Source organism: Camelus ferus, chromosome 3 (assembly GCF_009834535.1).
Source record: "Camelus ferus isolate YT-003-E chromosome 3, BCGSAC_Cfer_1.0, whole genome shotgun sequence".
In the NCBI taxonomy this organism is placed as follows: domain Eukaryota; kingdom Metazoa; phylum Chordata; class Mammalia; order Artiodactyla; family Camelidae; genus Camelus; species Camelus ferus.
In genome coordinates, this window is record NC_045698.1 from 22,627,536 (window position 1) to 22,643,465 (window position 15,930).

Sequence of the window (15,930 nt, forward strand, 5' to 3'; positions counted from 1 at the left end):
TAATACTAAATCTAAAATATAACTTTGGACTATAAAGCAAGTTTATTAAAGCATGATCCATGTACAGCTTGCATCAGAACCACCTATAATTGAAGAAAAAAAATTAATTTGGAATGATCCTACAGTGCTTGTTAAAGATTCAGTTCCCCTATGTGTACTGATGTGGAACAGTCTCGAAGACTCCAAGACTCCAAGGTATATTAAATGAGAAAAGGCAAGATGCAGAACAATGTGCACAGCACACAGCCATTTGTATAAACAAAGGGGCGCACATGTTGACGTGGACATTTGCACAGACCACGTGGGGTGGAAGGATATACAAATGGATAACGCTGACTGCCTCTGGAAAAGGGAACCACTAACTGGAAAGCAAGACAAGACAGAAGATATTTTATGCCATACACTCTACACTTTTATAACGTGTTACCAACAATCTTTTCAAACAAGTAACTGAGAAAGTCATCTTAAAATGCATTCTCAAAAAAAAAAAAAAAAAAAAAAAAAAAGCATTCTCAGGCTTTTCTGGCCTCAGTCAGAATCTTTGAAATTAGGGCTTAGGATCTTAAATTTTTAGAATGTTCCCCAGATGACTCTCATGAACAAATGTGAGATCACTGCTATGAATATCTTTCTACAACACTATAAAAGTTGACCTTTATTAGGAAAACAATTAAAGTAGGCTCTGCCAAATTCAGTATAAAAAAACGGTGAATTCAATAATGTGACTCTTTATAACTTAAATTCACAACATATACTGACGGTCACAGCATGATCATGCAGAAGATTTATGCTTTTTGTCAAAAAGCAGGAAAAAATGATTTGAAATACTAACTAGAAAAGTCTGAGATCTCTTCCTATGCTGTTCATGCAAGTTTGTATTTTTAATACTAGCTTATTCAAAGAAATAGAACAAACAATAGTGGTGAAGACAAAAATCTAATTTGGAATGCATCAGGTATTGGGGAGTGGCTGAGAGGAATCAACTTATTTTATCTGGGTTATCATTACTGAAACATAAGCATGCACTATATAACAGGAAAAGCCAGTCTGAGATGCAGGGAATAACTGATAAGTAAAAGTTTAGTCACCAAAACAACTGGTTGAAGAGTGCATTAGCAGGGTGATAACCAATGCTTCTTTTGACTAGAGTTTAGTTTTCTTTAAAAATTGTCAAAGCAGAAGAAATACTGAAAAACACTCAATCGAACTTATTTCATAGATGGTTAATATAGATCTAGCCTCAGTTATGAAAACAATTAAGCCATGCAAAAAATACTGAAATAATTATTTTAGTAAAAAAAAAATTCAGTGGTATCACTTGTATATCTGAATGAAGACACCCAAACGAAATGCAAAAATTTGAAACCTGGGCTGAAAACATTTTTAGAACATAACTGCAAGATGAAGGGAGCAGACTGGCAAAGTTCTGAGCATGAATGAACTTTGAAACCTGGCTCTCAATTTCAACTCCGTCACTTAAACTCAGGTACTGCCTTTAGTCAGCCATTCCGGGCTTCAGTTTCCTCATCTGAAAAATAAGAAATATGACACCTTCATTTACTCTTACTGTTACGATAGTTTTAAACAGGAAAATGTATGAGAAGACCTAGCATGGTGTCTGTCCACAGTGCATGATAAATATCAGTTCTCTCCTCTCTTAAGAGAACTTGAGAAACAAAATTCCAAAACTTTTACTGGGTGGCTAAATATTCAAGAGCAAAATGAGATCCAGAAAGATTACAAGGAAGGAAGGAAAGAAGGAGGAAAGAAAGAAAGAAGGAAGGAAGGAAGAGGAAAGGGAAGGAAAGGAAGGGAAGGAAGAAAGAAGAGAGAGAAGAGAGAGAAGAGAAAAGAAGTCTGCCTGAGTTACAAAGATAGTACGTGAGAAATTTGGGAGAAGAGCCCGAGTCTCCTGTTCTATTTCCTCAGTGGTCATCTCCTACAGTCTCCTGGTCCTCTAAGAATCCAGGGGATGATTCTGACCCAAAAGCAACTGAACCAATATGGTACTGCATAATACAATTTCCTGGAAATTATGTGTTCAGGTAACATCATTTGTCAGGAATAACAAGATGTAAGTACCCAATAAATCTGAATATGGTTTTACTGAAGCATAAGGTCATTTCAAAGCAAAAGCAGTTTATGATGTCAATTCTAACATATAATACATTTAAGTCATTATATGAATTTAAGTTTTTATTTGTGTATTTCACTGTAGTGCTGTGACAACAAAATGACATTTGTGTACCAGAGCATATATATATCAACAGTAAGATGTAACTTTTCATTACACCACTGCTAGAATATTTAGCTTTTTGTAGGACGCGTAAGCATGTAAGATGGCCACACCAAATAATTTTCTGTTTTTTTTCTTTAGATAATCTTAATTTTTTAAATCAGTAATACTTTATCAACCTCACTGTTAATAGAACTGTAAATTATCTGGGCGATGGGGTGTGGGGTAGGGGGCAGGGATCATTCAACTGTGTTATACTGTAACAGTTGCTAGAGTAATCTCACACACACCAATAAGGAACTGTCATAATTAAGGGCTAGTTACTGTTGTTAGTTGCACAATGATAAAGTTCTTTTGAAAATATTGGTTAGCCCACTTATATATGAAAAATGCCCTTTCCACTTATGCAGAAGAAAAAAATACTCAGAAAGTTATTTTTGGCCTTGCTATGTCAAAAAGTCAACTGTACAAAGATCTACGTGTCAAACCTAAAATTATAATTTTAAAAGTCTATTAAAAACAAAACTGTCATGCATTTTTATTATCAATTATGCAGAGGCTTTAAAACTGTTGCAAGACCATATAGTATATATTAGCTTTTATACTGCTAATAATGCACAACTGACGGCAAACTTGATTAGATTAACAGAAATATGTCTTAATTACACCTTTATATATCACACTAGAGAGACAAATGCCACAAGATCTGCAGAAACATTCAGTTCTGAGCACTTAAATGGCAGGATAACTTTTTTGTGTTGTAATCTGTCACACACAGAATAACAAAACAAAAGGAAAAAAATCCTGCAGTCTCACGTTACAAAAAAACGTACTGCTGTAAAATATTAAGGGATAAAGGATATCTGTAACACAAAGTAACAACTAGTGTCAAAGAGCAAACAAAACCTCTAAATAAAAATATCAGAATACACATAGCAACTGAAGAACAAATACTGCATTAAATACAGTAAAGATTTAATAGGACTAGTTAATAAAAGACACAAATATGAGGGACCTAGGGCAACCAGCAAATAAAACCAAAACAAAGGGGAAAAAAGTCAGAACCATTGTTTTTCCCCTAGTCGGAGCACAACTTTTTTGGGGGTGTCTTTCCATTCACATAATACCTAACACTGTACATTAAGATTTTAATGTCATAGAAAAACTTGGTTCTTCCATGTAATTCTTTGAATTCTTGATAATTTTTTCAAAGTAGACATTATTATGAATGAAAAACAGCCAACGAATGGGCACTTGTTTTTAACACTGCAGATTTACAGAAACTTTTTAAAAGTTATCATAATCTTTTTTGTCTTTTTTCCCCTCGGCTTCAAATCCATCAACTCCATCGCTATCCCTTCTTCGTTTCCTGTTGTTGTGGATGTTAAAACGTTGGCTCATTTGGGGTAGTGGATCCATGCCTAGAACTTTGTGTATCTGGCGGAATGCAAGGAGTCTCAGTGCAAACTGCAACAAAAAGAGCCAGAATTTAGTTAATTTAAAAAACCAATATTAATTCTTATTAGGTTTCTATCCCCATAAAACAACATAAGAAAGCATGTTTAAGGAAAGAAACACATTAAACAATATTAAGTTTCACAAATGAAATACTCCATATGTTCTGATGTTTTTATTTTCAGGTTCTTTTGTGTGCATGCTATTTTGTTTTTTTAATATATAAATTAAAAAAATTAGTATTATGTTCATTAAAAACAAATAGAAAATCCTAAAACAACATACAGCAAAAGTGTATCACTAACTGAATGAACCTCTATTTAGTTCATATTCATGTATTTTCCTACTTTTTCTGTGGATGTCCATACATACACAAATGCTCAAGGCCTGGAGTTCATATGCGCACACACACAAACCTCCCCAGGTTTACAAAATGAGGATCATACTTCTTCAACTTGTTACTTCATGAACTAAGAAAAGACTTTCACTACATGGCTATGTATACATAGGAATGTTAGGCATCAATGTCAAAAGATCTCATGATTTTGAAACTAGAGGGACTTTTGAGATATGATAGATACCTTTTAAACTAATTTAAGGAGATTTTAGTCATCTGATTAAATGGCAACTTTCACTATATGGTTAAACCTTCAATGTAACTGCTTAGACTATTTTTTTGAAATATAATTCATATATTTTAAGTGTCACTCTTTTAAAGTGTACAAGTCTGTGCTTTGTAGTATACTTACAAAGTTTTTCAACCATAATCAGTCTTTGACTCCAGAACATTTTCATCATCCCAAAAAGAAACCATATGGTGCAATAGCCATCACTGCTCAATCCCTCTACCCTAAAGCCCACACAACCACTAACCTATTTTTCTATCTCTATAGATTTGTCTACTATGGACATTTCATATAAATGAAATCAGACAATATGACTTTTTGTATTTGGCTTTTTTCACATAGCGTAAGATTTTCAGAATTCACCTATATTGTAGCATGTATCAGCACTTCATTCCTTTTAGTGGCTGAGTAATTTTCCACTGTATGGATATACTGTATTTGTTTATCCATCCATTCACTGGCTGATGGACACTTAGGTGGTTTCTACTTTTGGCAATTATGCACAATGCTGCTATTTGTCTATACAGTATTTTTTTTGGGGGGCGTAATTGGGTTTATTTTTAAAATTCATTTTAATAGAGGTACTGGGGATTGAACCCAGGATCTCATGCATGCTAAGCTCGTTCTCTACCACTGAGCTATACCCTCCCCCCTATAAAATTTTTAATGTACATACATTTTCAGTTCTCTTGGGTATATACCTAAGGAGTCAAACTGCTGGGTCATATGTTTAACTTACTGAGGAAGTGCCAAACTTTTCCAAAGTGGCTGCTGTTTAGACTGTTTTTAATCCTTGTTTGTTTTCTTAAGCTGAGATATAATTATTGATTACAATTATCCAGTGAGAATTTACTGCTCTAAAACTTTTTTCCAGATCAGATGATTCCAGTTTAAATTTACAACTTTGCCTCATATATTTGCTTTTTAAACCTTGAAAAGTCCCAAATCATCTGTGCTCAGAACGTGATACTGCATTCTGCTTACGCCTGCAATTCTGAATTTTTGACAGTACTGGTTGCTTCTCTATCTCATTTATTCTATAAGGCTGTTAACTTTCTGAAGTGAAACCAGGAATATTTATCATAATAAAATACTCATTCTTTATTTAAAGAGACTTATAAAAGGTCCTTCTCAAAGATAAACAGAATAATGTTTTCTTCTGTATGAAAAGAAAATATCCAAAGATATCTACTGCATTATAATGAATAGTAACACATTTCTACAGAGATATTGTTACTGATCATCAGCCTGTTCTAATACTAGGAGTTTCTAAATGTAAGAATACTCCAGTAAGGAAAAGTATGATAGCCATTTGATGCTGGAGTGAGCACTCTATAAGCTTTCGTTCTGCATATGGTTTGCAAGTATTTCTAACACCTGACAAGAGAGAGAATTCTAGTGTAATTGGCAATTATTTAGCAGCAAACAAAACTTGAGAATACTGAAATTATTCCTATACAAAGTCATTTTGGAGTTTTTAAACAATATCAAAGAAAACTTACAGTTTATTTAATTCCTTTTATGAGGGGGAGGATTAACCTTATAAATGTGCCTTTTAAAAGGTACATTGTTCTACTGGACACCTATAGGAAGGGATGTGAATAAATGACAAAGGTACATCTTGCAGAAGCAATTTGAAAAGGTTACTAGAGAATAGTACATACAGAGTCATAAAAAAAAAAAGGTAAACATTATGGAAGGAAAAGAATAGTCCCAGACAGAGACAAAGGAAGAGAATTATTGACATGGGTGCTACAGGCCACCAAAACCAAACTGAAACTGACAAGGGTACAATCTACAGAGCTTATTCAGATTTCACCAGTCATACATATACTTGTTTACATGTTTTGCAACTACCACGTGTTTGGCCTGGCATAACCACCAACACAAGACACTAAACTGTACCATCACCACAAGACTCCCTTTATAGTATCACCCAACCTTCTCCCATATTCCTAACTCCTAGGAACCACTGATCTGTTCTCCATCTCTATAATTGTTATTTCATGATTGTTACATAAACGGAATGATGCAGTAATGTTACCTCCCCACATTCATTTATTCATTACTCAAGGATGGTTGATGTACACTAGTATACAAGTTACAGGTATACAATATGGTAATTCACAATTTTTAATGCTTATATTCCATTTATAGTTATTGTAAAATATTGGCTATATTCCCCATGTTGCACAATATATCACTGTAGCTTACTCTATACCTAAGTTTGTACCTTGTAATCCCCTGTCCCAATATAGCCCCTTCCACCTCCCCACTGGTAACCACTAGTTTGTTCTCTGTATCTGTGAGTCTGCTTCTTTTTTGCTATATTCACTAGTTTGTTGTATTTTTTAGATTCCACATATAAATATCATACAGTATTTGTTTTTCTCTGTCTGACTTACTTCACTTAGCATAATACCCTTCAAGTCCATCCACGTTGCTGCAAATGGCAAAATTTCATTCTTTTTAATGGCTGAGTAGTATTCCATTGTGTATGTATATGTGTGTGTGTGTATATATATCTATATATATATATATATCTCTTGTTTATCTATTCATATGTTGATGGACACTTAGGTTGCTTCCATATCTTGGCAACTGTCAATAATGCTGCTATGAACATTGACCAGGGTGCTTGTATCTTTTCAAGTTAGCGTTCTTGTTTTTTTTTTTTCAGATACATACCCAGAAGCAGAATTGCTGTATCACATGGTAGTTTTATTTTTAGTTTTTTGTGAAACCTCCATACTGTTTTCCAGTGGCTGCACCAATTTACTTTTCCACCAGTAGTGTACAAGACTTCCCTTTTTTCCATCATAACTTCTTCACTTTTAACTAGGACATTTCTAACTACCTCTTAAAACCAGACTACTTTCTTTACAGACATTAAAAGAAAATTGCCTTCCTTTCAAATACAAATTCTCTTAAGTTTTCGAATACCCTGCTCCTAAGCCAAAATTTATAAATAATTCCTTCTTTAAGTACCAAGGGAGAAACAAAAGAAAAGACACCTACGGTAACTTTCTTCTTCCTTAGAAAATTAAACCCAAAGAAATAAAAACAAAACAAAGCTTGTTTAACACACGTGAGTTGGAAGTCTACAGTCTGTTAGATTTCATAATCTTCTATTACTATTGACTCACCCTCAATATACTTTTAGCATAACAATTTACTTTAATCCTGGTATCTTCCAAATTCCAAATCATTCTTGCCAGAACAGATCAAGCTCAACTGCCTTACAGTGGATTATTATTGTTTACAGCTAGTAGCCATTTCTACTCTTAGTACACTTCTAGAGTCAAAAAAAAGAAAACTACAGCAGTTCTAGATTGACTGAAATTTTAACTCATTTAATCTTCCCAACAATCCTATTTGAGATAGATACTGCTTCACCCCTTATAGATGAGATAAAGAGCTGGTATTCAAACTCAGAAGTCGTGACTCCAGAGCCCAGTTTTAATTACTATATTAGATGGCCTTTTCAGTGGTAGGAAAGGCTAAATAATAGCAAAAATTACCATAAACCACACAGCACATCACTTTTGTACAACCAGAGGACATAGTTTCTCTACTGATCTTTTTTTTTAATTCAAGTATAGTCGATTTACAATGTTGTATTAATTTCTGGTGTACAGCAGAGTGATTCAGTTTTGTGTATGTGTATATATATTCCTTTTCATACTCTTTTTCATTATAAACTATTACAAGGTATTGAATGTAGTCCCCCATGCTATACAATAAGACCTGTTGTTTATCTATTTTATTCATAGTAGTTACTATCTGCAAATCCCGAACTCCCAATTTACTCCTCCCTACCCCCTACAACCAGAGGACATAGTTTCTCTACTGATTCTAACATATAATGTAATAACCAGATTTAATGACACTGAAAATACTGTTGTGTTTTTGTATTTATATAATACATTTAATAAGATACACACATAGTTAAAACAATAAAATTTAAGATTATATTAATGCAATCTAGTTTAAATTATATCCCCTCTAAGGGCTTATTTACTAAAGAAGTAGAAGAATTAATTCTATACAGTGACTTCTTCTAAAGGACAATTATAAAAAACCAAAACCTTAAGGGCAGTGAACAAAGCTTTGGGATTAGGAACACACTGGTACCTGCGCACTGGATGTGATGTCTTCACGCTGCTGGTCAGTCATTGTTGCCAAGGTATCAAAGGGATCCTTCTCACAAGGATCCAGAAGTCCAGGACTACCTGTAGCAATCAGCAGAGGGAGAAAGAAGAATTAGCATTATCCATTTGTAAGAGAAAGAATTCTTATTTAACCATCAAACACAAACATTAAAAATGAAGTTAAAACTTACCTTTAAGAATAATCCCTGAAGAAATGCACTCAAAAACTCTTCTCAGTGCATCTCCAGGGCTCTGAGGACTAGAAGCACTACTGATTGCTTTCTCTACTAGTAACTCCATAGCCTAAAAATAAAAACATAAAAATGTGTTTAACAGCTTACAGCCAAAGGAATTAATCATTTTCAAACACCAGAATGACAAACTGCTTGTGAAATTGTCATTAAAAATTTTAAAGATTGAAAAAGTTACACAGAACAAATCACTAAAAAGAAAATAAAAATTACATAATATAAAATCAAAATTAAGTAAAACAAAAATTAATAAGGCAATGTATAATCTGCATTTTAAAAGTATTTTGCAATTTATGCTTAATGAAAAAGTAGATTAATAGGGTTTTTTTGTTTTTTATTTTTAGTTATTATTATCCTTTCCAACTCTTTAGATATTTATAGGGCTCACATACATTTGTTCCTTATACTTACATACTGGTAATACTAAGGAGTTAGATCAGGATTTTCTTTACAAACAATGGATGTTATCTAAACTTTCATTGAATGCACAATTAGACATCTATTATCCTTAAGGGAAATTATGCTTTCACTGTAAATTGCATTTGAGAGACTCAAAATCTAAACTGATGACTAGAAGACAAAAGTAAAAGTATAGATATAGATCTAGAAGTGTTGTAAAGGGTATCTTATTAGAAAAATTTGCTTCCATTTAGGTTTCAAAAATTGAGATATAATTCACATAAGATTCACTCTTTCAAGGTATATAATTCAGTGGTGTTTAGTACATTTACAAACTTGTTCAACCATAACCACTCCCTAATTCCAGAACATTTTCATCACCCCCAAAAGAAACTCCAACCTCAAAAGCAGTCTTTTTCCATTCTCCCTTTTCTCTAACCTCTGGCAACCACTAAACCACTTTCTATTTCTATAGATTTGCCTCTTCTAGATATTTCATACAACTTGAACCTTATAATATGTGACTTTTTGTGTCTGGCTTCTTTCACTTAGCATAATGTTTAAGGTTCACCCACGTAGCTTTTACTTGAATTTTAAATAAGATCACCAAGATTAATTCAAAGAAACTAAATAGATTGGAACTCGAATGAAATTCTTAAAATGACAGTGAAGCCGAAAATACCTTAGTGAGAACTCATTCTGAAAAAGTATACTTAAAAAGCTCAAAGATCTAATCCAAGGTAACAACTACATCCACCTATTCACGCCAAGGCCACTTACTCAGATATTTTAAATAATAACGCTTTTTTTCCTATTTATTTATCCTCCCTCCTTATGGTTTCCGGTGCTCTACATGTTCAGAGAAACTTCTCTAGTAACAAACTATAGAAATGATCCCTGAAAGTACAGTCTTAAGAATAATTCTTAAAAGATTGGACATGTGGAGATTCTAGTACCAAACAAGTTAAGAATGAACTGTAAGAAAACTAATGTATGTATATGCATGACCGGGACATTGTACTGTACATCAGAAATTGACACATTATAACTGATTGTACTTCAATACAAAAGAAAAGAATAAACTGTAAGAGAGATGGGAATTTAAAGAGACAGTACACATTAACAGCTACAAAAAAATGATAACTGAAAGCATAAGACTGGAAAAAATCTGAGAAAGGATGTTAATAATGATAAATGTAAATCACAACAAAAAATTTAAATGGTCCAGTTTATTCAGTTGAAGAATGCAGGAAGATGTTCCAGACACTTTTAAAGGATTTTTCATTAAAAATTTTTAGTATTTTAAGGAATCAGCTTCAGTTATCTAGACAATTCTATGAATATGTAATCTCTCTCCTTTCCAGACAAGTATTATTTCAAGATGTCCAAAAGACTGAAATCTTTTTTAAAAATTTGTTTTGGGTTTTTTTTTTATTTTTGGGGGGGAGATAATTAGGTTTATTTATTTATTTTAATGGAGGTACTGGGGACTGCATGCTAAGTGTGAGCTCTACCACTGAGTTCTATGCTCCCCTCACCAAAAGACTGAAATCTTTGAAGATAAAGATTGTCAAATGTCATTTATTTTGAACCCCTTTGCCCAGCATTAGTAGCCAGCACATAGAAAACACTCAACAAATATTTATGAAACAGTATTTTTAGAAGGAATGTGAAAATAATCCTGCTGATTAGAAGAAATCACGGGTTATAATTAGCAACCTACTAAAATACAAAATTGATCAAGTCTTAAGCAACTTTCCAAAAATATCTCAAATTTATAAATCCTTTTAGAAACTGTTGGAGAAAAATAAGTATCAGATAATCAGCTATAATATAGGTATATCAAGATATAAAATGTGTTTCAAGTTAATTCAAAGCTTTTTCAAAGTCTGCTTACTAATTGACCTCAGAAGTGGGAATTTGCGATTTACACTTGCATAATAAGGTAGAAACTAACTAAAACCAAGAAAGAAATGGAATTATTTATGGAACACAAAAGGTCTATATATTAAATCACATAATAAAACTAAGTCAATTATCTGCCTTCTGAGATCATCTGCTGTGGAGCAAGGAATTTAAAAATATTAATTTTCTATGGAACATGGTTGTTGTCTAAGGAGATGCCTATAGTTAAGAAATCAACAAAAGTAGAATATATGAGGTTTATAAACTCTGAAATGTATGCATTCAAAAGTAAAAGGGCAACATCAAAGATGAACAGAATCAAATTAGGGAAATTATATTTAGGCTTTATTGTAAAGGATCTTGGTGGCTAGTGTTATTAAAAGAGAAATGTTCTCTTAAATATAAAATGATGTGAAACCTATGTAACATTTGCTTTAAAAAACACTCATGAGGTATTATTTTTCCTTCTTATCTTTAATAGTGGCAATAAGAACAACACTTACTAACTAGTAGGCACCATGCTCAACACTTTAAATGCATGGTTTCATTTAATTTGTCCAAACTAGATGCCATTATACCACAATTCTAAAGATTAAACAAACAAAAAACTTTAAAAGAGGGCTAGGATTTGAATCAGTCAGGTCTAACTGACTTTTAATGCAAACCTAGTTTTTGTTTTTTTTTAAACTACAACTCTGTTCCAATAAATATCCTTTACAATGAATGATCCAGACAGGTAACATTAACTAGTTTCCTTGGATGTTAGTTTCTAATTCTGGTACAGGTAAAAGGCCATGTTTAGGAAAAAAAAAACAAAAAAAAACAAAAAAAACTAACCCCCCTCCCCCCAAAAAAACCCTCAGGAGACTGGTAACACAGATACTTTCACTTAGTGGGAGTGTAAACATGCAAAATCTTAAAAAAAAAAAAAAAAATCCCACAATTGGCAAGTTCAAAGGCACATACTAATGAACTCAGCAATGTCAGTACTTAAGACTTACAATAGGACTATTACACTTAATGAAACCACAAAAAGTGTTCAGTGTGGCTGTTTGTCTGTTAATGGGCTGGAAACAATCTAAATATCTAAGACCAGGAAGTCTGGCTAACTAACTGTAATAGTTGCAGTTATCCTCTTTACCATTGTAGCCAACTTACTGTTTATTATATATACTAAGCACTGTTCTAAGCCTTTACATATACTAACCAATTTTAATCTTTATGTGCATGATAGACTTCTCATTCCTAAGTCCATGAGTAGGATGTTACATTTTTGTACTTATATTTGAATACTTCATACTCATCAATTCTTAATAAAAACTGTCATGTCTTCTTTAAAAAAAGTTTACTCACAGCTTCTGGTGATTTGAGGGTGTTTATGTACTTCAGTGCATGGTTTTTGTTATGGAACAGCTAAATGCTAAGTTATCATCTTTGAGCTAAATTGAGTGAAATGATACAGTCCAAATATCATCTGCTAATTCTTCTGCAAGCTAAAAGAATGTTAGTTCTTTGCCCTGTGATGTCTGTGTCCTATCAGTTAAAACCTCTTCATTGGTTCTAAAACTGACAGGAGCTCTCTTACTACAAGCCACCATCACTAAAATCTAATTAACTTATACTCCTGAAAAATCCATAAAGTATGTGGAAAGAAATGCTGAATCATATATTTTAACTGATATTTGCGCAGAGTACACTTATATACATTTATGGCAGTTTTCTCAGCCTCTTTTTTGGGGATTTTCTCTTCACATTTGACAGATTTTTTTTTTTAAGTGAGATAAAATGCACATAAAATAACTATTTTAAAGCTAAACAATCCAGTGCATTTAGTATATTTACTATGTTGTATAACACCACCTAGATCTAGTTCAAAACATTTCGATCACTCCAAAATAAACCCTCTGGCCCATTAAACGTTTCTCCTCATTTCCTCAGTCCCTCCTTCCCCTAAGTCTCTAGCAACCACCAATGTACACTCTGTTTGTATGGATTTGTCTATTCTGGATATTTCATACAAATGCAATCGTATAATGCATGACCTTTTGTGTCTGGCTTCCTTAAATTAGCATAATGCTTTAGAGGTTCATCCTGGCTATAACAGATCATTCTCTTTTATAAAATATTCCTCAGCCTAATATACACTGTTTAGAAATAAAATATATAATAAACATTAAAAAATTAACTATATGCCTTTTTGTAATTTATAGAAGGTATACCATTCTAAAGGAAGTGTAGATTCTACATCAGCAATTCTGATGTCAAACCAATCTTACAAGAGATTTTAACCTCTATTTTCTTTACTTCATCACCACAGATTCAGGACAAAAGCAGAACTAATTTGAATGCAGAGTATCATTAGCAGCACTTATTGCAGTGGTAAAGGAAAAGCCTACATGCAGGTGTTACTGAAGACTTATTCAAGTAAGTAATCTGAATACTAAATATATTGGAAGATAATAAAGTTCATAAGAAGGGGGGGAGGTATAGCTCAGTGGCAGACTGCTTGCTTAGCATGTACAAGGTCCTGGGTTCAATCTCTAATTCCTCCATTAAAGTAAATAAATAGATCTAATTACCTCCTCCCACAAAAAATAAATAAATTAAAAAAATTAAGTTCATAAGAATTTCAAATTTCTTTTACGAAAATCAAGAAGAAAAGTTATTCTGCTTAAGGTGATAGCACAAAGCCAAATCTCAAGATCTCTTAACCCCAAAACCTGATTATGATTAAGAAATATGTAATGATGCACATTAATGCCACCCAAGCAAAAAAAAAATAACAGCTTCAACTAAACAGTATAAAAGGCCAATGGAAGAGAGAACATTTCTATTGCTCCTAATTTGGCTCTCTAATAAAAGAATGAGGAAGGGATTAGTTTAGCGAAAAAATTTTCTAACCGTAAGATCCTCTTCTGACCACTTTCCATCCAACCAGAGAAAGGAAAAGTTAATAGAACTTACCATCTTGAAAACTCTTTGTGGAAGACAAGGAAGGAAGAGCAGAAGAATAGTAATTATCCATATCTAATCATCTCTAATAATAAAATAGGCATTTGATCAACATGTAGATAAAAGAAAAAATAAGTAAGGTAAGGTCATCCAAAAGAGTAATAGGTAGGGAAAAATTAGTATCAAAGATGGCTGTGAACTCTAAACACAGGTGTCCCAAAGTGGCTTTACATACCCAATACCCTCTGTTAGGTCAGGGAAACAGAAGCTGTTCTTGAAAGGAGATAGTGAATAGGCTCAGGAAACAGAGCATTTTCTGCATAAGCAAAGGCTCTGTGAGCCTAATCTGCATTTGCAACCTGAAGCCTGAAGGTATGCCAATGGAATCCTCCTCACAGACTGTGATGGCACACTCAATCAGGACTAGGAGAGAGAAAGCCCATGTCTGTAATAAGGCTGCACACAGACAAACCCTACTCCTTTTCATAAATAATCCTCAAAGCAGAGCTGATGGAGGAAGAAAAAGAAAAGATATTTAAAAAGGTGTGGACAAATTCAAAGACAAATCTTATTTGGATGTCTCGGCATAGAAGGCTGATTCTGCAATGAAACTACAATGCTAAGCACTAACGAGATGAAAAAAATTAAAACCAGGCATGACATCTTCACATTTGGGTAGAACACAGCATGAAAAATCGAAATGAAAACTCTATTCTCTGTGGACTTTGACAATTTGTTATTGTGTGTAACAAATGTGTAGCTCTAGTGCAGAATGTTGGGGGGAGGCTATGCATGTGTAGGGGCAAAGTATATGAGAACTCTGTACTTTCTGCTCAATTTTGCTGCGAACCAATAATTGCTTTAAAAAATAATGTCTATTAAAAAAATTTACTCTGAAAGACTCTTAATTTAAGGGAATGAATATCCCCTAATGTTCTATGTTATAAGAGCACTTGATAAATACAAAAAGCCAATAAAATTAAGAGCTCAAAGTTGAGATGAAAAGGAAGACCACAAAACTAATAAAGCAAACTGAAATGCAAAATAACATTATTATAGAACAAATAAATGAGCCATAAATAGCAGAGATTAGGATATAGCTGAAGACTAAGCTACTGTCAAAGAGACACATGAGAAATTAGAACAAAGATGAAAATAATCACAAACATAACAGACGTGTAGGACAAAGGCAATCCAATAGAAGAACTGGTGTCCCTGAAAATAGAGAATCATATTAACCAGATATAACAGGAGACTGTTTCCCCCCCAACTGAAAGAAAGATTGAATCTGTAGGACAAAAGGACATAAATTTCAATGAAATGCTGTTATTAAATAACAGATTCCAAGACATAATTTGGCTAAGTTACTGAAATTCAAGATTAAAGAAAGAATTCTTTTAGCAGCCTGTAAGAAAAAGTAAAGGCAAAATATTAGGCCAGACTTAGATTTAGTAATACTCAATGCTGGAAAATAATGGAGCAACACCAATAAATGGAGGAACTTACAACGTATTTTCTCAATAAAATAATGGTAATTGGCAAAGATTTTCAAACATGAAAGAAATTTTAAAAAACTTACAACACATTTTGATTAAAAACTATTTGATGATAAAACGCAATCAAAAAATGAAAAGAAGCATCCCCAGAAAAAGACCTGCTAGTTGGCACTGAAACATTTTAAATACAAAATATTAAACAACCAAAGGGATATGACTAAAGAAGGTAAGTGTAGTTATTTTTACACTTTTAAAGTTTAAAAAAAAGCATTAGGTGTAAATTTCCTTGTCTTCAGTAGAATCAGTATATACTGAGTAAGACAGATAAATCAAGAAACAGGTTTAAATACATTACTTAAAGAAATGAATGAAACAAAAGAAAATATAACAAAAATCTCAAAACAGGATTGGGGTGGAGGAAGGAAGTGGTAATTTTCTCAGCTTTTATAGATGACAGGT

The 15,930-nt window shown here is 33.0% G+C and overlaps 1 protein-coding gene and 1 pseudogene across 3 annotated transcripts in view; both read right to left on the reverse strand.

The window, feature by feature from the left end:
* Positions 1-2,086: 2,086 nt before the first annotated feature.
* Positions 2,087-15,930, reverse strand: part of ZFR (zinc finger RNA binding protein) — a 74,128-nt gene continuing 60,284 nt past the window's right edge. For 2 of the 3 annotated variants that reach the window (XM_032470642.1, XM_032470637.1), the window contains 3 exons: positions 8,660-8,771; positions 8,452-8,549; positions 2,087-3,703 (listed from right to left, as the gene is read on the reverse strand). In XM_032470642.1, coding sequence (XP_032326533.1) covers positions 3,524-3,703; positions 8,452-8,549; positions 8,660-8,771 — 390 coding nt within the window. In that variant the 3' untranslated portion in view covers positions 2,087-3,523. Of the gene's footprint in view, positions 3,704-8,451; positions 8,550-8,659; positions 8,772-15,930 lie in introns of those variants that run through there. The other variant, XR_004316251.1, reaches the window with a different exon arrangement.
* LOC116662878 lies at positions 9,890-10,031 on the reverse strand (annotated as a pseudogene).